General features: G+C 40.8%; 3 protein-coding genes across 12 annotated transcripts in view; 2 read left to right on the top strand and 1 right to left on the bottom strand.

The window, feature by feature from the left end:
- GLT8D2 (glycosyltransferase 8 domain containing 2) overlaps positions 1–1050 on the top strand; it is a 74183-nt gene extending 73133 nt beyond the window's left edge. For all 9 annotated transcript variants that reach the window (XM_009181559.2, XM_017946156.2, XM_009181557.2 and 6 more), the window contains one exon: positions 460–1050. In XM_009181559.2, coding sequence (XP_009179823.1) covers positions 460–629 — 170 coding nt within the window. In that variant the 3' untranslated portion in view covers positions 630–1050. The remainder of the gene's footprint in view (positions 1–459) is intronic.
- A 111-nt stretch (positions 1051–1161) lies between these two features.
- TDG (thymine DNA glycosylase) lies at positions 1162–23825 on the bottom strand. Of its 2 annotated transcripts, XM_003907066.4 has the most exons (10): positions 23575–23825; positions 12891–13033; positions 9854–10095; positions 8966–9035; positions 7017–7152; positions 6733–6815; positions 6559–6653; positions 5049–5220; positions 4327–4452; positions 1162–3093 (listed from the first exon to the last, which is right to left on the bottom strand). In XM_003907066.4, the coding sequence occupies exons 1-10, from the start codon at positions 23595–23597 to the stop codon at positions 2951–2953; spliced, it is 1233 nt and encodes a 410-aa protein (XP_003907115.1). In that variant the 5' UTR covers positions 23598–23825; the 3' UTR covers positions 1162–2950. The 2 variants fall into 2 exon arrangements, with proteins under 2 accessions (XP_003907115.1, XP_021779033.1); XM_021923341.2 differs by lacking the exon at positions 12891–13033.
- The window catches only part of C9H12orf73 (chromosome 9 C12orf73 homolog), a 19471-nt gene continuing 16530 nt past the window's right edge, over positions 23566–26506 (top strand). The window contains exon 1 of the mRNA XM_009181554.4: positions 23566–23680. The gene's annotated coding sequence lies outside the window, so the exon portion shown is untranslated. The remainder of the gene's footprint in view (positions 23681–26506) is intronic.

Genomic DNA, 26506 nt, shown 5'->3' with positions numbered 1-26506 from the left:
GGGTGTTCATTGCTGTGCTTATGCTAATGATAGGATAGAAACAATCTAAATGTCCTTAATAAGGAACTTGGTCAATAAATAATTATCTATCATTCTATACAGTCACTAAAAATAATTTGGTAAATCCACATGTACTGCTGTGGAAAGTTTTCCAAGACAGTAATTTTAAAAGGCAATGTCCAAATAAAGAAATAAAATAATTTTTTTTTTTAAAGGCAAGGTAGCAGTATGCTCATCTTCTGTCTTTAAATATACATATACATGCATACAGGTCAAACAATGCTATAGCTTTACTAGAAGGATTCACAAGAGACTAACAACGGTTGATTTGGAGACATGGGGTGGGTAGAAAATTCACTTTTGTTTACCTTTTTTTAAACTATGAACTTGTATTCAATTTACAATACAAAAATGTTATTCTCTAACAAGCCTATTATTTTTTCTTTAAACACAATGAAGGCTGGAATCCAGATGCCAGATATTCGGAGCATTTTCTGCAGGAAGCTAAATTACTCCACTGGAATGGAAGACATAAACCTTGGGACTTCCCTAGTGTTCACAACGACTTATGGGAAAGCTGGTTTGTTCCTGACCCTGCAGGGATATTTAAACTCAATCACCATAGCTGATATAACTCTACCCTTAAAATATTCCCTGTCTAGAAATGTGGAATTGTCTCTTTGTAGCCAACTATAACATTGTTCTTTATGAACATTACCTTTGATACAGATGAGCCACAATATAAAAACCAAAAACTACTGTGTGCAAATTATACCTTGGACCATATAGGCATTGACTGACTTCTTTAAGTACATGTGTTAACTATGGAAATCGAGATTATGTGACTGAAAAACATAAAGGAACAGACCCATCTAGATACCAGTAATCAATCTGCTTAATTCTGAATAACAATTATATCCACAAATTTTTAAAACTTCTAAATGTATTTTTCACATGTAGATCTTTTTAACAGGTTGTCAATCTTTTCTTTTATAAAACTATTGCATTTAAAATATGGATGTCTGAAAAATAAAATATTCATCATTTTTATGACTTTTATCATGTTATTATTCTACATGTTAAATATAATAGAAGGTAAACTGACCTCAGGTTTAAAGGGGAAAGAATACCACTCAGTTTTGCTACAGAAAAAGCCATAACTTAAGGATAACAATTCTTAATACATTTTATTATAAAAGCCATCAGACTTTCAAATGAATTTTAAAATCTTTCAATATTATTTAATGAAAAAGTCTCATACTGTCATGTACAGGATATATCAACATTTACTACTCATCTGTCATGTTAGGAAAAACATCATTATTGTATGCTTGGAAAATCCTCAAACCCATCTCTAGTGGGTGTCTGTCATAATTTAAAGGGTATTTTCCCCATTCAAATAAAACAATCTATTGTAAAGCTACAATAGTTATATACCAAAGCAATACCTAGTTACATGCTTTACACAGTCCCGTGAAAAAATAATTTAATTGCTCCTAATCCCTGATGCAAGGCACTTCAAAGCACCCGCACAAAACGTCCATGTAAACAGCAGTACAGTATATCATTTAAATAACATAAATGACTTTTACACAGCTTGACCTAGACTTAAGGAAAAATAAAATCCATCACAGCCACAGCTAAAAAGCATGTTAAGATTCACAACAAGAATTTGTTTCTCTCATAGAGAAGAGCAATCATATAACCTCCTGGGGGTGGGGGAGACCTCCTAAATATTTTATACTGATTGACAAAACAGCATGCTCCCTGGGTATGTATGAAATCAGAATATTCAGGAGTGACTGAGAGGATGCAAATGGCATTTCTTAGTACCCAGCTTTAGTATCTACCAGACCTAGTAGTCTGGATTATTTGTAGCACCATGGAAAACTCATTAGAAAATCACAAAAGTATATACCTCAACCTTTCCATGAGGTTCATTTAATTCATAGTAACAAACAGCAATGATGCAGATAAAGAATCTTTAAAATTATTGGCTTACTGGATTTACCTAGCAAGAAAAATTCTATATTACTTATTTTAGTACATCTCATGTACATAAAGCACCAGTTTAAGTGAGATTATGAAGTATTTCCAGCATCTTTTTGCTTAGCCTAAAAGTTCATTTTTTATCACTTTCCATGGCACATTCTTAAAGCCAAGGAGGATAAAACTAGAATGGTGATAAATATGAATGGAGAAATACAGTTCCTTCCCTATCATATTTATGTGTCTCAAGTAAAACACAGACGAGTGGCAAAAGGTCTACTGCATTCTCTGGAACCTGCCACCCCAGAGTAGTTACTGGCTACTAGAGGATTAACACACAGGGCTGAGCAGGTCAAAGCCAGGGCTCTGTCAGGTAAGGTACAGTTTTTACTACCGAGCAACTCACAAACACCACTGGTAAAGCAAAGAGGTCTGAGTGTGCATATAACTCAGGGAACCCTGAGTTTACCCTTAGTTACCACTAAAAACTAATGAATGAGACTCCACTGAGGCTTAACTTCATATACAAAAATCAACACATTTGCCTCTTTGACAGTGGTAATTATTATTAGCATGCCCTGCTTAGGTATAAAAGGGATGATGGTATATCTAGGTTTATGCACAGTTAAGAATCAACTATAAATATTCAGACTTATATTTTAAAATTACAGATCAAAAGTGACTCCCAAAAGAAAATCAATTTCTTCATAAATGAAATATAGTATATAAAAAGCTGGAATGATGATTAATTCAAATACAAAAGCTAGTATACAAAAACCCTACTTTTTCTTTCAAACTACTTAGGTTCATAAGGTTCATACTACCACACAACTGTTCTACATTACAATTACACCACTAGAGTAAAATACTAATAAAACAGTTCAGTTAGCAAACTGAGGTTCTACTTGTTGACAACTGCATTAAAACTGCAGCATTTAAGCAGAGCTGAGAAGCACCATTCTTAAGCATGACTTTCTTCTTCCTGTTCTTGTGTTCCACAGTGATTATTAAAGGAAGGAATCTGGTCTGTAAATGACTGGGTCATCCACTGCCCATTAGGAATGCCACTGAAAGTTGATTCTCCTCTTAACTCCGCACTGTCAACTGCCAGAAAGACAAAGTTAGTTTATGCCATTTAGAAATTTTTGCTTTTTTTAAAATAGAGACTGGGTCTCACTCTGTCGCCCCCAGGTTGGAATGTAGTGGCACGATGACAGCTCTTTGCAGCCTCAAACTCCTGGGCTTGAGTGATCCTCCCATCTTAGCCTCTCAAAGCACTGGGATTACAGGGGTGAGCCACCACATCAGCTTCTTTGGAAGTTTTTTTTCTTTTTGAGACGGTGTCTCACTCTGTCACCCAGGCTGGAGTGCAGTGTGGTGATTTTGGCTCAGCCTCTGCTTTCCGGGTTTGAGTGATTCTCCTGCTTCAGCCTCCCAAGTAGCTAGGATTACAGGTGCCTGCCACCATGCCCAGCTAATTTTTGTATATTTTAGTAGAGACGGGGTTTCACCATGTTGGCCAGGCTGGTCTTGAACTCCTGACCTCAAATGATCCACCCACTTCAGCCTCTCAAAGTGCTGGGATTACAGCTGTGAACCATCATGCCCGACCTGGAAGTTTTAAATGATCAAAGTAGGAGATTTTAACAGTCTAGTGAAGGAGAATTATTATTAAAATAGTTAAGCAAGCTTCCTGAATACAATTATAAGTTTCTGTTCTATTTTTCAGATACAGGACTCATTTGTTATTAATCCTCATTTGTTATTAAAGGAGGAAAATGCAACTAGAATTGCCGAGAGTTCATGACTTGAAGAAAATGCACTGTAGGCCAGGCACCACTGTAGGCAAGGCACAGTGGCTCACGCCTGTAATCCCAGCACTTTGGGAGGCTGAGGCGGGGCGGATCACAAGGTCAGGAGATCGAGACCATCCTGGCTAACACGGTGAAACCCTGTCTCTACTAAAAATACGAACAAAAATTAGTTGGGCGTGGTGGTGGGCGCCTGTAGTCCCAGCTACTCGGGAAGTTGAGGCAGGAGAATGGTGTGAACCCGGGAGGCGGAGTTTGCAGTGAGCTGAGATGGTGCCACTGCACTCCAGCCTGGGTGACAGAGCGAGACTCCATCTCAAAAACAAACAAACAAACAGAAAATGCACTGTAAAAGTCTGTGTAATTCAAGGTGAAATAACCATCAATTTTTCACTATTAGTCACTAAATAAAATTTCATATTACCATTCCCATTCTTCAATCATTTACTCTCCTTCTATTAAAATCTTCCCCCCAATCCTGGCAAAACCGTCTTTGAAAGGAATACACATGTGGAGGGAAACATACTTAGCCCATTTGAAGAGAAGCCGCAAGGTTCACTGTTGCATGGATTTTCTCCGTAAGCACCACCATATGCTGCCTCGTAACCTGGATCATATTTTTCTTCCTTAACAGCCATCTTCTTTGCATCCTCTGTGAGGAGGGTAAAAAGGATTTAAAACTGATTTTGTACAACAATTTTGAAAGTAGCTTTATTCAGAAATAATGAACAATTATTTTTCTTGAATGTTCACATATACTGAGATACGTCTCTATTAATCTTTGAAACATAGCATATACTAAATAAACACATAAGAATTGTAAAACCTCTTATATTCATTAGGTAGGGTACAATATTTCTTACATCCCTCTGCTCTGGCACTCTGAAGGTGAATTATCTGTAGGAGTGCCAGAGTAGAGGGAAGACCTTGGTAAAAGGAGATTTTAACAGTGACTAATATTCATTATCAGAGCATTCTGGCTGCAAATATAATTGTTTTCTTTTCTCCTGCTTTTAAATCCACAAAATACTTTCTGTAATACGTGTGTGTGTGTGTGTGTATCCATTATCAGAGTGTGTGTGATAACATCTGTGTGTGCGTGATAATCATCCATTATCAGAGCACTGTGGCTGCAAATATAATTGTTTTCTTTTCTCCTGCTTTTAAATCCACAACATACTTTATGTAATGTGTGTGTGTGTATATATAGACACAAAATGAATAAAAGGAATGAGGACAGTAACGTACCTTGGGCAAGCTGTAGGTCAAATGTATACTGCACCTCTTGAACATCCATATTTCTTTCAATGCCTTTCAACTGATCTCTTAAGTCCTTCAGTTTTATGTAGTAATGAACTTTGTCTTGGGCTCGAGGAAACTGAGCACATCTTGCACTGGATGATGGCATAACATAGCAGAGCTAGAACCACAACATTTTATAACTTCAGAAATCTTAAAATTCTATTGAATTCACTCATATTGAGATTAGAGTATTTGTCTTTATTTGGGTTAATAACTTGATACTTAACTACATATAAATATATGTAAAAATCAATAAAAGTAGTTGCGTTTAAGTTTGAATTTGTAATACTGACTTATTACCAAGTCAGTAAGTAAAAAATAATGAGCCTCCTCCTAATACGCTGCCTCCTGGGTTCAAGCGATTCTCCTGCCTCAGCCTCCTACGTAGCTGGGATTACAGTGCACGCCACCATGCCTGGCTAATTTTTGTATTTTTTAGTGGAGATGGGGTTTCACCATGTTGGCCAGGCTGGTCTCAAACTCCTAACCTCAGGTGATCCGCCTGCCTCGGCCTCCCAAAGCGCTGGGATTACAGGCGTGAGCCACCACGCCCAGCCTCCAAATGGCATGTAACAGAGAATGATACAGTACTCTACAGGAAGTACTGAACTTGTACAATTTTAACCAAGTAGACAAAGGTGGGCCTTCATTTAAGCAAAAACCGGTGCCATAATAAAAGTCATCAATTGCACATTTATAAGAAGTTATAAACAAAAAAAAATTTTAAAGGAGAAGTTTAAATATATGTAGGTGGCAGTAACATTTTTAGGTCTCCACAAAAACCTGGCAGCAAATTAGCTTCTCCATCAGTTAAAATGTTGTATATACAACATGTAAATCTGTGCACTGTGTTGTTTTTTAAAAGTTGTAAACAAAACCTAAAACCATATTTAAGAAGCAAAATTGGGACCAAATGCCTGCAGAAGCTCTGTAGAGATGAGAGTTTGAAAAACACTGTTCTTTCATGATGACTTTGTGTATAAGACAACAGTACTGAATACCAGTTAGGTTGGCTGGAGGCTTGTCTGGGTTCTATTATTTATATGGCTCTAAAATGAAGTTGAGCTAAGATATATAAATGGGCCAATTAGTTTTCCTAATCAGGATCATGTCTGCGTTTCCACGTTTGTTTCACAACTGAGTACAAGGGCTAAACCATTTGAATTTGACAACTACATGCCATTAAATGTATTCTGAATGTAGTATATGAGCCAGTTCCTCTCAATATTTTCATTGAATAACAACATCAAGACATTTAGCTGACAAATGTTTTTCTTTCTAATAAACCCTAATAGTATGTGAAGTAATTTACAACTATTAGTTAAAGCTGATGTATAGATATTAAAATACAGTGTAAATGTTTTGCATGGCATAAATCACGATAGGACAAATAAGTAAATTATCTAGAAAAAAATTCACATTTAACTGATTTACAAACTCAATTTTAGGGACTTACAGTTTCTGTGTCTGGAATCTTATGGGGCTGAAGCCCAAATTCCAAGTTCTTAACCTTTACTCCAAAAACTTCTTTACTAAAAATTTCATAAATACCTAAAATGAAATACAAACATATTTACATTGCCCATAATGTTAGCAAAGAAAAAAAATAAAATTTAAAAGTAAATCTTACATTTTCCATTAAACACTGCTATTCGTGGCTGATATTTCTGTAATTTCTGTACTAGAATACGTCCTCCTTCACGAAATTCTTTACTAAAATTGAATTAAAAAGTAGTCAAAAATACAAATATGGCAATATTTTTAATACGCTAGATTCAGACAGCTTTCAATGAAAGATTGTATCGCACATTTGTTGAGCTCAGCTTGAACTAGATACATATGATGTTCCTAGAATATTTGGGGCACCAGCCTAGTCAAGGTTCCAACCCATAAAAACAAATGCTGTGTACTTACCTGGAGAGATCTTTGCTGCCAGGCGTCGTCCTTTCCACCATGTTGGTAAATCCAATACCATACTTCCCTGGTAAAGTATGATCATCCATATGGTTCAGCTGGACCTCGCTGAGCCCTGACATAAACAAACACTTCCCTGTGAAATGAAAATTCAGTTATTTTTTTTTTTTAGACAGGGTCTCGCTCTGTCACCCAGGCTAGAGGCTAGAGTGTAGTGGCACAATCATGGCTCAGTGCAGCCTCGACCACCGAGGCTCAAGCAATCCTCCCACCTCAGCCTCCTGAGTAGCTGGGACCCCAGGTGCACACCACCATGCCCAGCTAATTTTTGTATTTTTTGTAGAGACAGGGTTTCACCATGTTGCCCAGGCTGGTCTTGAACTCCTGGGCTCAAGTGATCTTCTCACTTCAGCCTCCAAAACTGCTGGGATTACAGGTGTGAGCCACCGCGCCTGGATTTAATCATCATAATTATCTTGCGAGATACTATTATTATCTCCTTTTCACAGGGGGTTGAGGCAAATGCTTGCCCAAGAATATATAGCAACTCAGTTTAGGAAACTTTGAGACTATTTTGCTTTACAATTGGTGATACCACCACCTCACACATAAATATACAGCAATAGACTAACAACAAACACCTTGACGGTGAAGAAATTTAAAAGTCCAAACTTCCCTAAAAAAGGAATTTTTTATAGGAACAATACGTTATTATTAGTTCCAAAACCACATTACTGTCAGTTGCCCTAAATGTTCTGAATGTTACCGTTAGATAATCAATTAGTATTTCCTTAGGGTATATTGTATACACTGATCTATTAGGCAGTATAAGGTGAGATGATTTACATACAAGACAACTTATATAGAGAAGGTAATGCAACAGTAGTTACGCTTGTTTTTTGTTTGTTTGTTTTCTTGTTTTTTTGATACAGGGTCTAGTTCTGTCACCGAGGCTGGAGTGCAGTGGAGTAATTGTGGCTCACTGCAGCCTCTACCTCTCAGGCTCAAGCAATCTTCCCAATCCAGCCTCTGTAGTAGCTGGAACTACAGGTGTGCACCACAACCTCTACCTTATTTTTTGTAGAGATGAGATCTTGCTATGTTGTACAGGCTAGTCTCAAACTCCTGGCCTCAAGTGATCCTCCTGCTTTGGCCTCCCAAAGTGTTGGGATTACAGGCGTTAGCCATCAGATCCCGCCAACACTTCGTTGTAAAACTTACTCTAAAAATATAAGTCTTTACTACTATTTTATGCTTTCCTAGAAAATAATCAGCAGAAATCTGGAAATGTTAGTATTATGTCTGCGTTGCCACAGAGATGTACTATACTATCGTTCCTATGCCTATAGATAACAATTTTTTTAAAAAATCATTTTTAAAAAGTAATACAACTTGACCGGGCGTTGTAGCTCACGGCTGTAATCCCAGCACTTTGGGAGGCTGAGGTGGGCAGATTATCTGAGGTTGGCAGTTCGAGACCAGCCTGACCAACATGGAGACATCCCATCTCTACTAAAAACACAAAATTAACCAGGCGTGGTGGCACATGCCTGTAATCCCAGCTACTAGGGAAGCTGAGGCAGGAGAATCACTTGAACCTGGGAGGCGGAGGCTGCGGTGAGCGGAGATTGCGCCATTGCACTCTAGCCTGCACAACAGCAAAATTCCATCTCAAAAAAAAAAAAAAGGTAGTACAACTCATTAGAAACAATTCAAACAAAAGAGAAAGTACTCTTATTCACGTCCCTCCACTCTCAGACTAAAATGTTAACAGTGACATATCATTTCAAACCCTCTTATTTTCATGTACAGACGCATATACAGAATATGAAACATGAACGTGTATTTACAGTCTCTTTCTTTTTAAAAACACAATTGGTTTTTTTGAAGAAACCTGTTAAAAAGGTATCTAATTTAAAAGTAAATTAATTTAAAAGGTAACCACTTACAAAAATGGTTTCCAGGTCCAGGGTAATGATGCCCTTTGTAAGCAGCCATTAGTCCCGGGTTTATGCCAATCTATAAAACAAAACAATTAAGACGTTTCATCTTAAAAAGTAGGACCTAAGCCTTAGGGTTTCTATGGAGGAGTGGTGGACAAAATTGAGTTGATTAAAATACAAATTTAATTGAGCATCATAAGCAATATCATTTACCAATCACTACTCTTGATCTGAACAAAGTATTTCATACATGGGAAAGAGATTTTCTTTATTTCAAAAGTTTTGCTGTTATTTTAAAAAACCAGTTTGACTCCTTCATGATCCCAGGCCTCTCGCCCTCACCAACTGGGCTGCTTTGAGTCTGGAAAGAGAGGTCCTGGAACAATCAATCAATCTGAGCCCATGTCCAGCCACAATCCTGGTTCTCAGCTTTCAACAAGCTCGCTCCACATCACCTACACAATTATTCACATGCTGATGTTTCTTACAGTTACTGACAAAAATAAGAGCTTAAAATCTGTGCTACCATTTATGAAGTCTCCACAGGTATTCAGTCGAAGTGATTCACATGGATTATCTCATTTACTTGCAACCCTATAAGGGGGTGGTATTATCACCCTTGGTTTATCAGTGAGAAAACCGGTGTTCAGAAAGTTAATAAGGCTTATCCAAGATTATACTTGTGACAGGATTTGAACCCAGACAGCCTATATTTGGAGCCCACCCTCTTAAACACTCCCATATAACACAAACTCATGCAGGTGACACCATTTACCACCAAAAGGATTCTTAGAAATGGTCCTTTTCAGCAAAATGCTATTTGCAAGGACAACTGTTAAGTAAAGCTAATCCCCCAATACTACTTATAAAATCCAACGAGGACAAAGATCTTACAATGACAATGTCCAGATTGAAGGTCAAAATATCGGGGAGAGTCTTGGTCAGAAGTTCAGCTTCTGAAATACCATTAAAACGGTCTACTTTTCTTTTTACTTTAAATGTGTCTGTAATTTTTTCTTGTTTTTCTTTGGATTTTGCAGACTTGCCAGATTTTTTTGACTCAGCAGGTTTTTTGGGTTCCACTGGTTTTTTTGGTTCTGTTGTTCTGGGTTTTCTTTTTCTTCCTTTTGGAGCCTCTGAAACACAATTTCCAGAAATGCAGAAAATCTTAACTTAGCAACTTTAGCAGCTTTCCCAGAAAAGTTACCCAACAAGCACCTTTTGTACCTGTCTCCCCAAAATTAAACTCTTACAGTCCCAACATCAGTCCCCTCTGCAGTATCCTCCCCTTCTTTCACCCTAGAACTGGGTTCATGCAATCCTCCATGCCTACTTTCCTTCCCCTGCTGTTTGTGGGAAGAATAATCATAGACTATTATTTTCTACACAGCATTACTTGGCATCTTAACCTCCTCAGGGATACAAAGTTTCTATGTATCATTTTATATAAATTCTTAATGTAAATACATAAATAAGCAAACAAGAACAGAAAAATAGAGAAACAGGAAGGAAGGGAAACATTTTAACTCAATTTCCCCAGTAGAAAACCACAAATGGGCCAGGTATGGTGGCTTATGTCTGTAATCCCAGCACTTTGGGAGGGCAATTTGGGAGGCCAAGGCAGGCAGATCACCCGGAGGTCAGGAGTTCGAAACCAGCCTGGCCAACATGGTGAAACCCTCGTCTCTACTAAAACTATAAAAATATTAGCCAGGCATGGTGGTGTGCACTGTAATCCCAACTACTCGGGAAACTGAGGCAGGAGAACTGCTTGAACGCAGGAGAATTGCTTGAACGCAGGAGGTGGAGGCTGTAGTGAGCTGAGATCATGCCTCTGCACTCCAGCCTGGACAACAGAGCAAGGCTCTGTCACCAAAAAAAAAAAAAAAAACAGAAAGAAAAACACAAATGGCTTGTGGCTTGTTTTAGAGATGAGGTATATTCTGTTCCATACATAGTTGAAGAGAGAAATTTAGGGGTGCTCAGGATGACATCTCTGGGTTGGCAGTATTTTTCAAAAGGCAGGAGGAGGGATCCGACCTCAGGACCTAAAGCAGTTTCTCAACCTCCACACTATTGACATTTCAGGCTGCACAATTTTTTGTTGTGGGTGGCTGTCCTGCACATTACAGAACGTTTAATAGCACCCTTGATCTCTACCCACTAGATGCTAGTAGTACCCTGCCAGTCTTTATCATCAAAAGTGTCTTCAGACAATGTCAAATGTCCCTTGGGAGGGCAAAATCACCCTTGATTGAAAACCACTGACCTAGAGTTGCCCAGCAGGAAGCCCTGGTTTTCTTACCCTTAATTATTTAACATTTCTCCTAACTACTCAGGCCTCTACCCGACTCTACTCCTCTTTGGCATTTCCCCCAGTCAAGCCTGGCAGGATACAGGCAGTCAGTCCCTCCTCTCTTCTGCCTCACATTGCCTTAGCCACTCCCTATGCCAACGGATCCACCATGATTGGCATGTAGCTGGGGGAGTCTAATGCGGAGGCAGTTATTAGATGTGTTCCTGCAATTAGTAAACCGAAACCCTGAGCACATTTCTCATACAAATACTGTTACACTGGAGAAAATCACTAACTTCTCTCCATCCACTCTCCCGCCCCTGGAATCTATGATTTTCTTCTAATTCTCTGTCTTGGTGAATGGCACCTCCTCAACCAAATGCCTATGCCAGAAACCTGGCAGTTACTTCTGGACTCCCCTTTCTCCCCCACTACCCTGCCATGCTACCCCCAACCACATGAAACCCATTAGCCATGGCTAGGTAATTCTACCTCCTAAGTGTTTCCCAACTCTCCACCCCTTCAGGTCCTCCTCAGTACTCCCTTAGATTATTCAAACAGTGTCTCTAATCCATCTAATCCACTCATTGCCTCTGAGGTTTTTTGTTTGTTTGTTTTTGTTTTGAGACAAGAGCTCACACTATTGCCCAGGCTGGAGAGCAGCGGTGCGATCTTGGCTCACTGCAGCCTCTCAGCCTCTGCCTCTAGGATTCAAGCAATTCTCGTGCCTCAGCCTCCCCAGGAGCTGGAATTACAGGCATGCACCACCACGCCCGGCTAATTTGTATATTTTCAGCGGAGGCGGGGTTTTGCCATGTTGGCCAGGCTGGTCATGAGCTCCTGACCTCAGGTGATCTACCCATCTCAGCCTTCCAAAATGCAGGGATTACAGGTGTGAGTCACTGTGCCCGGCCTGCCTCCAAGTTCTAACTTGTTGTCTACCAACCAATCTATCCTCTCTAATATTTCCAGACTAATTTGTAAAGCACCAATCAAGTCAAGTCATCCCTTGCTTACATTCTCTCAACAGCTCCCTATTGCCTTCATGATAGAATATAAATTCTTTGGGATAAAAAACAAGCTTCAACTGTTCCCATCTGGCCTCATCTCTCACTATTTCCTTGTTACATCCCAGACTCCAAGGACACAGAATTGCTCTGTTTCTGGCCGTGCCATGCTTGTGTGTGTCCGTACCTGGCCTGTGTAGCCCCCTCAGCCTGGACACTTCCCTACTCTCATCTTCATGGGGATGAAGCCTCCGCACTGTTAGAGTTTCAGAGCCCTGGTGTTATTTCTCTGCTCCAAGAAGCGGCCTCTGAGCCGTCAGTCTGAGTTAGAAGCCAACCCCATAAGCTCTCAGGGCATTCATTCTATGTCCCTCTTCACTATGAACTGTGCTGAGCTGTAACGTGTATTTACTTATTACTGTTCTCTATTAGATTATGAGATATTTTTGGGCAGGATCCATGTTCTTTTATTCCCCAGAACCTATCAGTGCTTAGCACAGACTAAGTACTTAAAAAGTGGATTTGACTTTTTAACACTAAAATAGAGCTAAAATTCACCATGAAACCCTTTCTTAAATAAGCTGGCTGATCCGATGTTGAATTTTCTAAGCTCTCATGGTGAAACTACCTTGCACTGGTTCCTGAGCAGGAGCTGGGGCTGGAACTTCTTCTGGAATTTGCTGTTCATTCACAACTGCCATATTAGGAGCTTCAGCCATCATTTGTTGAAATGGAAACGTATAAAAAGCTTGAGCTTGCTGAAGGGAATAGCTGAAAGAATAATGAAGCATGAGACGTAATGATAAAATTACCCAAATGTAAATCCAAATGATCAGCTGTACAAAAGTCTTCAGTATAGTATTCAGTATTTTGTAACCAGACTAAAGTATTTATTTAGAGTGGATTACAGGGAGGAGAGATCTAGTCCTGTATGTACACGTTCACCAACCTTTACTGAGTGCTTACTAACCAACCATTAACTCTTGCACTGTTTCATGATAAGATGTGTCATTGATAAAACCGATCAGTCCTGTCAAGTCAGCCCAGACTTTCTCTGAAATAAGACTGAGGGAATTTTCTAGCAGACAAACTTGAAAGGTCTATCAACCCATACAGGGTTAAGATGTCCCCAAATACAATTTGTGCCCCTACTTTCAGTATCCTTCAGTATTTAATCACCCAAAGATCCCCTCCAATCTAATTAAGATTCTCTTTTAGTTTCTTTTTATTTGCCTGTTTACTTCTTTTTTCATTAGTTTTTTTCTGTGTGTGTGGAGACAGGGTCTCCCTCTGTCACGCAGGTTGGAGTGCAGTGGTGCGATCTTGGTTCACTGCTACTGCTGAGGTAGATCTCAAGGGATCCTCCCACCTCAGCCTCCCAAGTAGCTGGGACTACAGGTGTGAGCCCCAATGCTTGGCTAATTTTTATATTTTTTGTCCAGATAGGGTTTTGCCATGTTGGCCAGGCTGGTCTGAACTTCTGAGCTCAAGAGATCTGCCCACCTCAGCTTCCCCGAGTGCTAGGATTACAGGTGTGAGCCACCGCACCCAGGCCTAGATTTGATTTTTATTGGTGGTGGTATTGTTGTTTTGCTGGGGTTACTTTTTTTTTTTTGCCACTGCTATGGTTGGAATGTGTCCCCCAAAGTTCACATGTTAAAAACTAAATCCCCAATGCAAGTGTTGAGAGGTAGGACCTTTATGAGGTGACAAGGCTCGCACAGTGGCTCACACCTGTAATCCCAGCACTTTGGGAGGTCGAGGAAGGTAGATCACTGGAGGTCAGGAGTTCATAACCAGCCTGACTAACATGGCAAAACCCCGCCTCTACTAAAAATACAAAAATTAGCCGGGCACAGTGGCATGCACCTGAAGTCCCAGATTTTTGGGAGGCTGAGGCAGGAGAATTGCTTGAGCCTGGAAGGCGGAGGCTGAAGTGAGCTGAGATTGTACCACTGCACTCCAGCCTGGGTGACAGAGCGAGATTCTGTCTCAAAAGAAAAAAAAAAAAAGAAAAAGGTGATCAGCTCAAGAGGAGGGCTCTCCCTTCATGAATGGGTTAATGCTATATTATCACAGGAGAGGGTTCCTGATAACAGGATGAGTAGATGAGTTGAACCTCCTTTCCTATCTCTGTCACAAGTGCTGCCTCACTGTGTGATTCCTTCTGCCATTTTATGATGCAGCAAGATGGCCCTCATCCGATGTAGCCCCTCCACCTTGAACTTTCCAGGCTCCAGAAGTAGGAGCCAAAAAAAACCTCTACTGTTTATTAATTGCCCAGTCTATGGTATTCCGAAATGCAACACAAAACAGATTAAGTCACTAAAGAGGAACGTGAAATGGATATTTTGTAAATGTGTTGAATTTATGAAGGAAAAAACCTCTAAACCTCTCTTCTGAACACGATTTAAATTTTGTTCAAAGTATTCTGTTCAAAGGAAAGAACGTGGGCTTTCAAAGAAAACAATTAAAAAAAATACTTCTCATGGTCTTAAACCACTATCTCATGGTGTTGCTATTAGCATAAAACCAGGGAAGTAAATACATATTTGATGAAACTCAAGTCACAGCAAATGCCAAGTAATGCCATTAAATAGGCAGGAGAAGAAAAACAGTAGAAAGTAAAATGGAAAAGTTTGGTCTACTATTTGGAGAGGAAAGTCATGTTTTCTATGGCAAGATACTTTACTCATCAGTTTTCATTCTCATGACATTCACTGAAAGAGAACAGGAAACTCAGAAATCAGATTAAAAAGGGAAATGAGGCCAGGCATGGTGGCTCATGTCTGTAATCCTAGTGTTTTGGGAGGGCAAGGCAGGAGGATCACTTGAGGCCAGGAGTTCAAGAGTGGCCGGGGCAATATAGCAAGATCGCCACCTCCACAAAAAAATTTTAAAACATTAGCTGGGCATGGTGGTACATGCTGGTAGCCCTAGCTGCTCAGGAGGGTGAGGCAGGAGAATTGCCTGAGTCTAGTAGTTAAAGGTTACAGTGAGCGATGATCACATTGCCGCACTCCAGCCTGGGGGACAGAACGAGACTCTGCCTCAACAACAACAAAAGAGGGAAAATGAGTACACTTTAAATGGATGAACTATGTAGTATGTAAATCATATCTCAATAAAATGGTTAACAGGAGAAAAAAAAAAGGCAAACTAAAGCATTTCCTGGATAAGCTTAAATGGCATGGGGAGACAAACGATAACAGACCACCCCAAGTGGCTGGGCTAAATGTTGGCAGCTCAAGATAAACAGAAGCCCAATCCCAATGGACAAACCACTGGAGAGGCATTTCCACTTCCAGCTATCTTTAAGGGTAGGTTGGTAAAGCAAAGATTAAGAATGAGTGAGAAAGAGATTAACCTGTATCATAAGAGTTTTATTTCTTTAAATATATTGTTCACAAATTACATAAAAATAAAGTTATGATTTAATAAACTAAAATACATTAACATGAGAAAACACTATGCAGCTACTAAAAAATTAAATAATTACGTAAAAGAACAGGAAACAGTTTATATTTTAAAACAGAAAAGAATACAAAATAGTAATGTAAACTAAGGCTACACATAAGGGAAAATATGTAGACAGGGACAGGAAGTTAAGATGTAGAACCATGCTTAGAACCATGCCTGGCACAAAGTAAAATGTCCTTTTTTTTCAAACTTTTCTTTAATATTATTAGTAGCGCTTTGCAATAAATTGTTAAAATACTGGTTGTTCAGTATTTATGATTTAAATATTCTAATGATGAATTGGATATGGCTAGGTTAGATCTGGAAGTCTTGAGCAATGGTCCTGTGGCAATTCTAACTAAAGAAACTGCAAGTTCTGACTGTGGTCAGTGGCAGCTTTCCGAGATTCTAATAGCACCTTGATTTAGCTTGAATATACAGAAACAAAGACATATGGTGACAATAAATGCCTGAGCAAAAGAATGCATGAGATGTGGTTGGGCACGGCAGCTCATGCCTGTAGTCCCAGCGCTTTGGGAGGTCACGGCAGCAGATCACCTGAGGTCAGGAGTTCGAGACCAGCCTGATCAACATGCAGAAACCCTGTCTCTACTAAAAACACAAAATTAGCTGGCGTGGTGGTGCATGCCTGTAATCTCAGCTAGTTGGGAGGCTGAGGTAGGAGAATCGCTTGAACCCAGGAGGTGGAGGTTGTGGTGAGCCAACATGGAGCCATTGCACTCCAGCCTGGACAACAAGAGCGAAACTCCATCTCATTAAAAAAAAAAAAAAAAAGCATGTGATGTGTTTTTACTCTGTCACATGGTCAGGAAGGCAATCTACCTACCACCCTCCCATGTTTCTTACTACTGCGCTCAGAATTTCACGTGTCCCATTTTGAGCACTTCATGAAAATGCAAACTGAAAATACATAAATTAGGGAGACATCGTTCACATTACAAGACGATTCTTTACTTTAAAAAAACCTCCAAATTGTTGGTATAGTCGGAGGTCGTTAATCATCTTCAGGAATTCTGGAGTTCAGAAGCTGAAAATAAAAATTCTAGAAATCACAGTGGGCTGCATAAAAAGTGAAAAATAAAAGGAAAAAGCATCTGAACTCTTATATTAGACAGGTATATCAAGTTTGAAAGAAATCTAGAAACTTATCTACAATAATGATATATCCCTTAATCTTTCTAAAAATGGACTGTGGCATTTTACAAAAAGTTAAATTAGAATGGATAAAGAAAAATAAACCTACGGAAAATAAAATGTGTGTGTTCTGAGGAATACACTATCTTTGAGCATTAAACTTAGCTTATTTACCTCAACAGCTTTCTAAAAGCCAGAATAAAAGAAAGATGGTAGATTACAACATTCTTATTACTTGGCAGAAACAAGCATTATATCTACACAAAAATCTTCATAAACTTGAATGCTAGTTAACTAAAGAGTTCTGGATAACTGGTCGGACGCGGTGGCTCATGCCTGTAATCCCAGCATTTTGGGAGGCTGAGGTGGGTGGATCACGAGGTTAGGAGTTCGAGACCAGCCTGACCAACACGGTGAAACCCCGTCTCTACTAAAAATACAAAACTTAGTTGGGCATTGGTGGCATGCACCTGTAATCCTAGCTACTCAAAAGGCCGAGGCAGGAGAATTGCTTGAACCAGGGAGGTGGAAGTTGCAGTGAGCCAGGATCATGCCACTGCACTCCAGCCTGGGCAACAGAGCAAGACTCTGTCTTAAAAAAAAAAAAAAAAAGAAAAGGGTTCTGTATAATTTTATCTTCTATTATAATAACAACTAAATGTATAAGCAGCATAAACCTGTTTCAACCTCAGTGTGAGGATATTTCTTAAATACATTTGTGTATGCATAATGATCACTGCTACTTTATAATCCAGAACTCTGCAATGTTTCTGAGCAATAACTCTATGAGAAGGACAGTAACGAAGAGCATTTAGTCACTTATCCTCTCCGGGTATCCATTTCCTCACCATGAAAATGACGAATTAGATTCAGTGATTTCTACATATGTGGACAATATATAGGAAATAGGACTAGATCTGTCTAGACTCAAAACAGACCCCAAAAACTTTCTACTTTCTATAACTTCCTGATGTCAAACTTAAAAGCGTGATTGATTTTATTTCCCTTTGTTCACTTTTCTTCCCCCATCATTTACCTTTGTCTCAAATATTCTTCACTCACTCTCTCTCTCCCTCATTTTCCTGTTTACCTCTTTTTCTCTCCCAGCCTCCATTTGCACTCACCTTCTGTTGAACTGCAGTGCTCACACATTGTTTTTCTGTTGTTATTTTTGGTTTGTTTGTTTTTTGAGACCGAGTCTTATTCTGTCATCCAGGCTGGAATGCAATGGCGTGATTTCGGCTCACTGCAACCTCTGCTTCCTGGGTTCAAGTGATTCTCCTGCCTCAGCCTCCTGAGTAGCTGGGATTACAGGCGCGCCACTACACCCGGCTAATTTTTATACTTTTAGTAGAGATGGGGTTTTACCATGTTGGTCAGGCTGGTCTCCAACTCCTGACCTCATGATCTGCCCACCTCAGCCTCCCCAAAGTGCTGGGATTACAGGCGTGAGCCACCTCACCCAGCTAGATTGGTTTTTTATAGCTGCTTGGAACTGATGAACTGTGTACAGTCATCCTTTAGTTACTAATCAATCTTTCTAAAAATGGACTGTGGTATGTACCTAGTTTCGTGTACATAGGGGATTGGTTCTAGGACTCCTCACAGATACCAGTATCTAAGGATGCTCAAGTCGCTTGATACAAAATGGCATAGTATTTGTATATAACCTATGCAGATCCTCCCTTATACTTTACATCATCTTTACATTACTCATAATACCTAATACAATGTAAATGCTATGTAAGTAGCTGTCATCCTGCATTCTTTTTATCTGTACTATTTTTTAATGTTGTTATTTGTCTTTTTTTTTCCCCAAATAATTTAAATCCACAGTTGGTTGAATTCTTAGATGTAGAATCCATAGATATGGAAGGGTGACTGTATTTTCTGATAGTCTTTCTCAAAACACACATACACACACTCCACACAGAGAGTTCATTAAGAAGTCTAGTTAATTCAGATTTGCTATTTTTTAATTTTTTTAATTATTATTTTTTTTAGAGACGGAGTCTTACTCTGTCACCCGTGCTGGAGTGCAGTGGCATGATCATAGTTGGCTGCAGCCTCCAACTCCTGGGCTCCAGTGATCCTCCTGCCTCAGCCTCCTGAGTAGCTGAGACCTCAGGCGCACACCACCATGCCTGGCTAGATTTGCTGTATTTCAAAAAACTAAATCTTTAAGGTTTTCTCTAAAATTAATGACTCCAACTTCTTTTATCTTCAATTATTTTACACTATTTTAGGGATTTAAGTTGCTTTTTTCTTTTTTAAGAGACAGGGTCTGGCTCTGTCACCCAGGCTGGAGTGCAGTGGTGCTATCATAGCTCACAGTAACCTCACACACCTGGGCTCAGGCAATCCTTTCGCCTCAGTCTCCTGAGTAGCTGGAACTACAGGTACATGCATCTATGCCTGGCTAAATTTTAAATTTTTTGTAGAGATGAGGTTTCACTATGTTGCCCAGGCTAGTCTTGAACTCCTGGCCTCAAGTGATCCTCCCACCTTGGCCTCCCAAAGGCTGGGATTACAGGTGTGAGCCACTGCACCCAGCCTAAGTTGCTGTTTTCTAAATACATCTTATTATCTTCACTTAAAAAAAGCACATGCCATACTGAATACTTACAAAATAATGAACAAGGCTAAATAATCCAAATACTCAACTAAAGGGGTCTGGTTATGTCAATTATGATGCGATAGCACCATAACTATTGTTAAGATTCCATTTGATATTGCTAGATGGAGGTCTGTGTATTCACCATATGTACCTTCTACTAGAAACTGTGAATATAAAGATTTAGAATACGCCAGTCCTCCTATAGTATTCCTCAAATAGTATAATTCCTCATGTAGTATGATGTCAAATTTCTTCAGTATTTGGTCATTTTTCGGTACTCAGAATCAAACAAAACTCCAGATAAAGCCTCATCAGCCTGAAACTGAGCAGGACTACCAACTTGCTCATTTTGGAGACAAACTGCAGAATCCATGACACTAGCTATACTGGCACCCACATTATACTGTTGATTCACACTGAGTTTCCCATCAATGAAAACTGTCCTTGTATCACTTCTCCCTCATTCCACTTTATCACTGATTTTTCTGCAGCTGAGTATAGGATTGTGCCTCTTCTTTATAAAAGATGATTCACCATTCCAGTCAGTCAGGATTTATCTGGACTCTGATTCAATCAATCAGTCAATTCCACAAATTCCTCCCAGGCATGGGTCACTCACGAATTTTATCAGCATGCCATCAGCATCCTGCTGCTGTTAAGCTACTGAAAGGAACAAAGTTAGGGATAGAGATACATGGCATATGAGTACAGACCTCTCTTCAGTCTGCCTGATTCTTTCAGTAGTAAGCCAGGTTTTTATTTCACCTAACTGGATTGCCATCAGCCCATCGCCATCTTGCCCACTAAGAGAAGCGGTAAAGCAGATTTGCTAGCTAGAGAGGCAGACTTTGAAGCCAGGTCATCTGGATTCAAATTTCAGCTCTCCCATTTATTAGCTCTGGGGGCAAGTTCCTTAATCTCTTTATGCCTCTTAATCTCTTCCATATCTGTAAAATGGCAACAGAACCTAATAATTGGTTATGAGGATTAAGCTAGTTGGCATATGTAAAATATCCAAAACAGTATCTGGTATATAATAAATTTGCTATAATAATGACTACCATAGGTACCTCCTGTCAGCATCCTTCTGATGCTGCCTGTCTAGTACAGGTCTTGCTTTCTTTCTGAACTGATACTGTAGTGTAATGGTCACTAGTTATGCTACCATGCCTGGCTAATTTTGTATTTTTAGCAGAGATGGGGTTTCACCATGTTGGTCAGGCTGGTCTTGAACTCCTGACCTCGGGCGATCCACTCACCTTGGCCTCCCAAAGTGCTGGCATTACAGGCTTCAGCCACCGTGCCTGGTCAATTAGTTTCTTTTAAAAATGCTCAGTAACCATCGATAAGTAAAAATTTTGTTCAGGATCAAGGTAAAGAGAGGACAGACTCCACCTCTGGAAGAACAGGAACCCATGTGTTTATTTCCAGGGCCCGTACATTTGCTACAAATCCTCAAACACTGCTTTAATCTGGCCTTTCTCTTGAAATACAACACACACAGGCCAGGGCATATGATTCTGTTAGAACACCTGAAACTTCTCCTAAATGCCTTCATTGATCTTGAGCTTTAAGTCTTAAAGATACTCATTCTGCCATTTCCAGTCAGACAATCATTTTCCTAACATAGGAGATGTAAAATCCAAATCAGAACAAAGTACTTAGGTGTTCTGTTGTCTGCTGCCACCACGCCAGTAGACTGGGCAGAAAAGCCAAATCTTTATTATTCTTCTTGTCAACATCTAACTAAAACAGTCCTTCCTGGTCTCCTTAACATTTCTATAAAGCCTATTCTCATTTGAGGGTTAATCTTTCCTGTTTGTATTCTTAGTGGTCCATGCCACTCTCTTCCAGTCACTTTTGATTTGGCATCCTATTTTCCATCCTCAGTAAATGTCTTTTTCACGCCTGAGGTCACTGGAAACAACCCAGTACCCTTATAAAATTCCTCCTTTATTCCTCTCTGGTTGATTAGACTGTAAGCACTTTCTAAGACTCCTGAACTATTTTGCCATTGAAATAAAGTCTAGGCCGGGCACTTTGGCTCATGCTTGTAATCCCAGCACTTTGGGAGGCCAAAGTGATCACTTGAGGCCAGGGGTTCAAGACCCGCCTGGCCAAAATGGTGAAACCTCGTCTCTGCTAAATATACAAAAAATTAGCTGGGCGTGGTGTTGGGCACCTGTAGTCCCAGATGCTTGGCAGGCCGAGACATGAGAATCGCTTAAACTCAGGAAGCAGAGGTTGCAGTGAACGGTAATTGCACCACTGCACTCCACCCTGGGCAACACAGTGAAACTCTGTCTCAAAAAAAAAAAAAAAAGTCTATATTAATGGAATTTGACTTTCTTCTTTGAATATCTGAAATTAGTCTTCTAAAATAAAAAGTCGGCTGGGCGCGGTGGCTCACATTTGTAATCCTAGCACTTTGTGAGGCCGAGGCGGGTGGATCACTTGAGGACAGGAGTTCAAGATCAGCCTGGCCAACATGGTGAAACCCTGTCTCTACTAAAAATACAAAAAAATTAGCCGGGCCTGGTGGCAGGTGCCTGTAATCCGAGCTACTCGGGAGGTTGAGGTGGGAGAATTGCTTGAATCCAGGTGAAGGAGGTTGCAGTGAGCCAAGATCCGCCACTGCACTCCAGCCTGGGCAACAGAGCAAGGCTCTGTCTCAAAAAAAAAAAAAAGAAGTAAATTTATTTTTTTTCACATCCCACATTACATTTCTTGACTAGCAGAGTCAAGGGTGACGGAGAACTACTCTCTAAGGATTACCTGGGGTCTCAGTCATTTCAGAAGATTACACAGAATTTTCCACAGTTTCTGAAAGGTGAAAGCTTTCCAAGACAAAATAAAATCTGGTCTATAGCCTTTTGGATGAAGTCAGGCCGACATGTCACAGCTTTGAGCTACACAGTGTATTCAAGTCCTACTATTTTGCTGTAAGACCCTGGATAAAGTCTTACAATGTGTAATTTATTCTTGGCCCAAGTTTCAATTCTGCTCTGAAGTAAGGTCACGAGAGAGATTTCCACAAATTTTGGTGAATTCTCTTATTTGTAAAGTTCTTCTGGGAAAGAAGTGGAGTAATTTATTCCAGGACTTGATCTACAAAGTCAAGATAAAGCCTACACTTTGTCTACATATATCTCTTTTCCTAAACTCTTATTTTGGTTAGTGTGCCTTTTCATGTAACACCAATTCTCGGCATGTCAGAATCAGATTCCAGACATGTCGACTTTACAGACATGAACAGGCCCATAGAAGTCCTTTGCATTGCCTAAATTCAGCTCCCATTAGCTACTGAGAGTCAGAATAACTCTTCATTAGGTATAATAGGTTTTTTTTCTTTTAATTTCAATGTAAATCATCACTCTTTATCTTTTAAAAAACTGCCACCATATCCATTTTTAAAAAATTTAGTTTTCCACCAGGAGTTCAAATCCCTAAATCTCTTGCTTTTGCAAATCCTTCTCTTGACTCCCCCAAAGGACTTTTTAAAAACGGATTCTTAAGATCGTCCCCAAGACCACTGGAAAACTCAAAGGTCATTTTTAGATTGACTACTCGAGAGTGGTATACATATTCCCACAACAAAATTATCTAACCCATGACCCTTAACATTGCTTTTAGTAGGCCTTCGGGGAGGAAGCCGTAACAAATCAACTAACTTTAAAATGAAAACTCCTGGAGCTGGAAATGTTCGACACTCATCTTTACAGCTCTTAGCGTGGTAATGGAGGGTGAAGGGAAACGTAGCCAAGAAAGGCATCCAAAAAGACACATTAACCAAAGACTGCTGGATGTTTACTAATATATTTTATAGTCAACTGGTTATTGCGGGGAACCAAAGAAGGGTCCAGGTGCACCAGGTAACCCTCAGAGAAACCCCGACCACCACCACCGCCGCCGCCGCCGCCGCAGCCAGGGAAGGGCCAAGCAGGCCGCCGTGCGCACGCGCGGCCCCGGCCTTTGTATTCGAGCCGGGATTTAAAAGACCCCTGCGTGCGCGCGCGCTCGCCAGCCAACTTGCCCTGCCGTGAGGGGCGCAAGGGAGGGGCAGCGCTGGCCCCGGCATTACCTGCCCGCGTTCTCCGCTTCCATTCCCCGAGGCAGCTGATGCGGACGGCTCCACCTGCCAGGCACACGGGCGGCCGGTCTCTGTAGTACGCGTCGTACTCACTGCGGTAAGACAACCCCAGAGACCTGGGCCGGATGGCTGGCAGTACCCCGATAGTGGCTGGACTCAAGCTCCTCCCCCAGGCTTCTGCCCTCCCCCACGGACCCCCTTTCTGCGCTGCACTTCCGCCTCCTCTGAGCCAAATCCCACGCGTACTGACCGTCACGTGATGCAGGACAGCCCAATCACGCTCACCCCCTTCTCGCAGGGTGCCCCAGCTCCGCCGCTTGGCTTTTCGGGAAGGGTGGAGGACCAGAAGGCTGGGACTAGGTGCCCTCCGCTGACGTCAGCTTTTGTCCCCAGTATTTTCGGGGACTGGTGGACGCGTGGGCTATAGGGTGCTGACCTTTGGGTGCTGTGTATATGGGATGATGACGCTTATCAGCATTATCTAGTCCTTTCCACCCCGAAATTCGCGCCAATTAAAGACTGTTGCATTGTCAGGTAATGAGATGTGAGGGAGAGACTTTGAAAGTGGAAAACCTGGTCGTCGGGGCCACTGTGCCATCTTGGGCCTCAGTTTTCTTATCTGTGAAATGAGGGTGAATGTAAAGCTCTACATAAACCGCTCTCTGCTTTACTTTGGATATGTGAGAATATTAACCTTTGACGTCTACGAGACTAGATCCCATTCGAGCATCACCTCCCATAACCTTACAGACTAACCCCACTTTTACATCTCAGTGGTTCGTAATCTTACAAACTAACCTCTCTTTTATGTCCCAGTGGTTCTTACAGCTGGCTTGTTTCATTAGTTCTCCATTTCTGTCACTGGTGTTTGTACTTTATTAAGGAACTCTTAATGGAATAGGCTTTTGGGTTTTTCTAGTTTGCAGGATGATAAAAAACGTGACTGCTGTATTTGTTAGGTTTCCTGAGTTCATGCATATAGTAACAGGTAACTCCAAACCTTCGGTGGTTTACAGCCAAAGAAGTTTATTTCTCACTCACGTGACCTGTGAGCTGGGAGATGACTGTGGCTCTGTGCTCCATGAATTTTCTTCATTCTAGGATCCAGGAAAAGGCTCTCGTGAGTAAATAAAGAAAGGTTAATTTGTAGTATATCAATTATTTAAAGTTTAAGTGAAACTTTTAAAACGTACAGAACTTTTATGAATACCCTGTCCATTAGTAGATACTACTCAGAACCTGGCACATGGTAAATATTCAATGAATGTATGTTGACTGGATGAAAAAAAGCCCATCCTCTCTGATTTTGCCAATGGCTCAGGACCGTCGTCTAGAAAAGTCTTACATCAGGTGGCTTGTCTCAGTTATTTCAGGGAGAGAATTCTGGTGACTGAAAGTGTGTGTGAAGAGAGCAAATTTTCTCAGGATGTCTGCACTTGGGGAATTACCTTGGGCAGCAAGGGCTTCTCTCTCTGTGGGTTGCTGTGCTTCTGGGTCCTGCCAGCTCCACTCAGAACCTCAAGAGACCAGGGTCCTCTGCTCAATCTTGCATGGCAAAAGAAAGTTTATGGGAGGAGGCCGGGCGTGGTGGCTCATGCCTGTAATCCCAGCACCTTGGGAGGCTGAGGCGGGTGGATCACCTGAGGTCAGGAGTTCGAGACCCACCTGGCCAACATGTCGAAACCCCATGTCTCCCACCTGTAGTCCCAGCTACTCGGGAGGCTGAGGTGGGAGAATCGCTTGAACCCGGGAGGCAGAGGTTGCAGTGAGCCGAGATCGAACCACTGCACTCCAGCTTGGGCTACAGAGTGAGACTCCATCTCAAAAAAAAAAAAGAAAAAGAAAAAAAAAAAAAAAGAAAGCTTATGGGAAGAGTTGTCGGTGAGGACACTGAACCTGAAAATGGTGAAGCACTTGCAGCAAACTGGCTTTTGTCCCATCAGTGTCTCTCTCTCTCTCAACATCCTGCATCTGAGTCTGGAAGACAAACTTTTTCTGCTTGTGAGCATGGCCCACCAGAGCTGGGGAAGCCTGGGAGATGTGTTACTCTCTTATCTTTGCCATTTGTGCCTCTACTTCAGGAGAGACTTAGTATGATAGGACAAATGATAAAACAACTGCAAAAGACAAGCCAAGTCACTTCAGCTTGTTTCCCTTTCTCCTCTTCGTAATGCCTCCTCTCCCTTTCTGGAACGTAGTGAGCTTACTTCTCTAGTAGCTAATGTTGTGCCAGTTAGTTACATCTTACTGTCAACAAGGCTTGCTACTGGGTAGGATTTGTCCAATAGTAGATTTTCATCCATAAGTGGGTACCAGTGTCCTTACTGCATATGAGGGCTTTTGAGACCAGTACAAGAATTGGTGCTAAAGACAGCAGTTATATTCAGAATAATGATGATGATGATGGTGGTGGTAATTATAGCTGTTAACATTTATTGACTGTTTAATATGTGCCATGGACTGCTGTAAGTACTTTGTCTATATTAATTCATTTAATCCTTAGGATTAAATGTGAGTCAAGGTTGCGTCTTTGTTTGGGCCGCTATAACAAAATACCAAAAACTGGGTGGCTTTATAGACAACGCACATTTATTTCTTAGAGTTCTGGAGGCTGGGAAGTTCACGATCGGGGTGCCTGAAGATTCAGTGTCTGGTGAGAGGACCCACTTGCTGGTTGATAGATGGTACCTTCTAGCTGTGTCTTCACGTGGTGGAAGGGAAGAGGCAGTTCTCTGGGCCTCTTTTATAAGGGCACTAATCACATTCACGAGAGCTGTGTCCTTCTGACCCAACCACCTCCCAAAGACTTCACCTAATAGCATCATGTTGGTAATTAGGTTTCAACATAGGAATTTGGTAGTGGGGGGATGGGACATAAACATTCAGTGCATTGTATATAGTTCAAGTCCAAAAGCTGTCTGCT

Source organism: Papio anubis, chromosome 9 (genome assembly GCF_008728515.1).
Source record: "Papio anubis isolate 15944 chromosome 9, Panubis1.0, whole genome shotgun sequence".
NCBI lineage: Eukaryota > Metazoa > Chordata > Mammalia > Primates > Cercopithecidae > Papio > Papio anubis.
The sequence above is the reverse complement of the archived record's forward strand: the minus strand, read 5'-3'. Positions and strand labels throughout refer to the sequence as shown.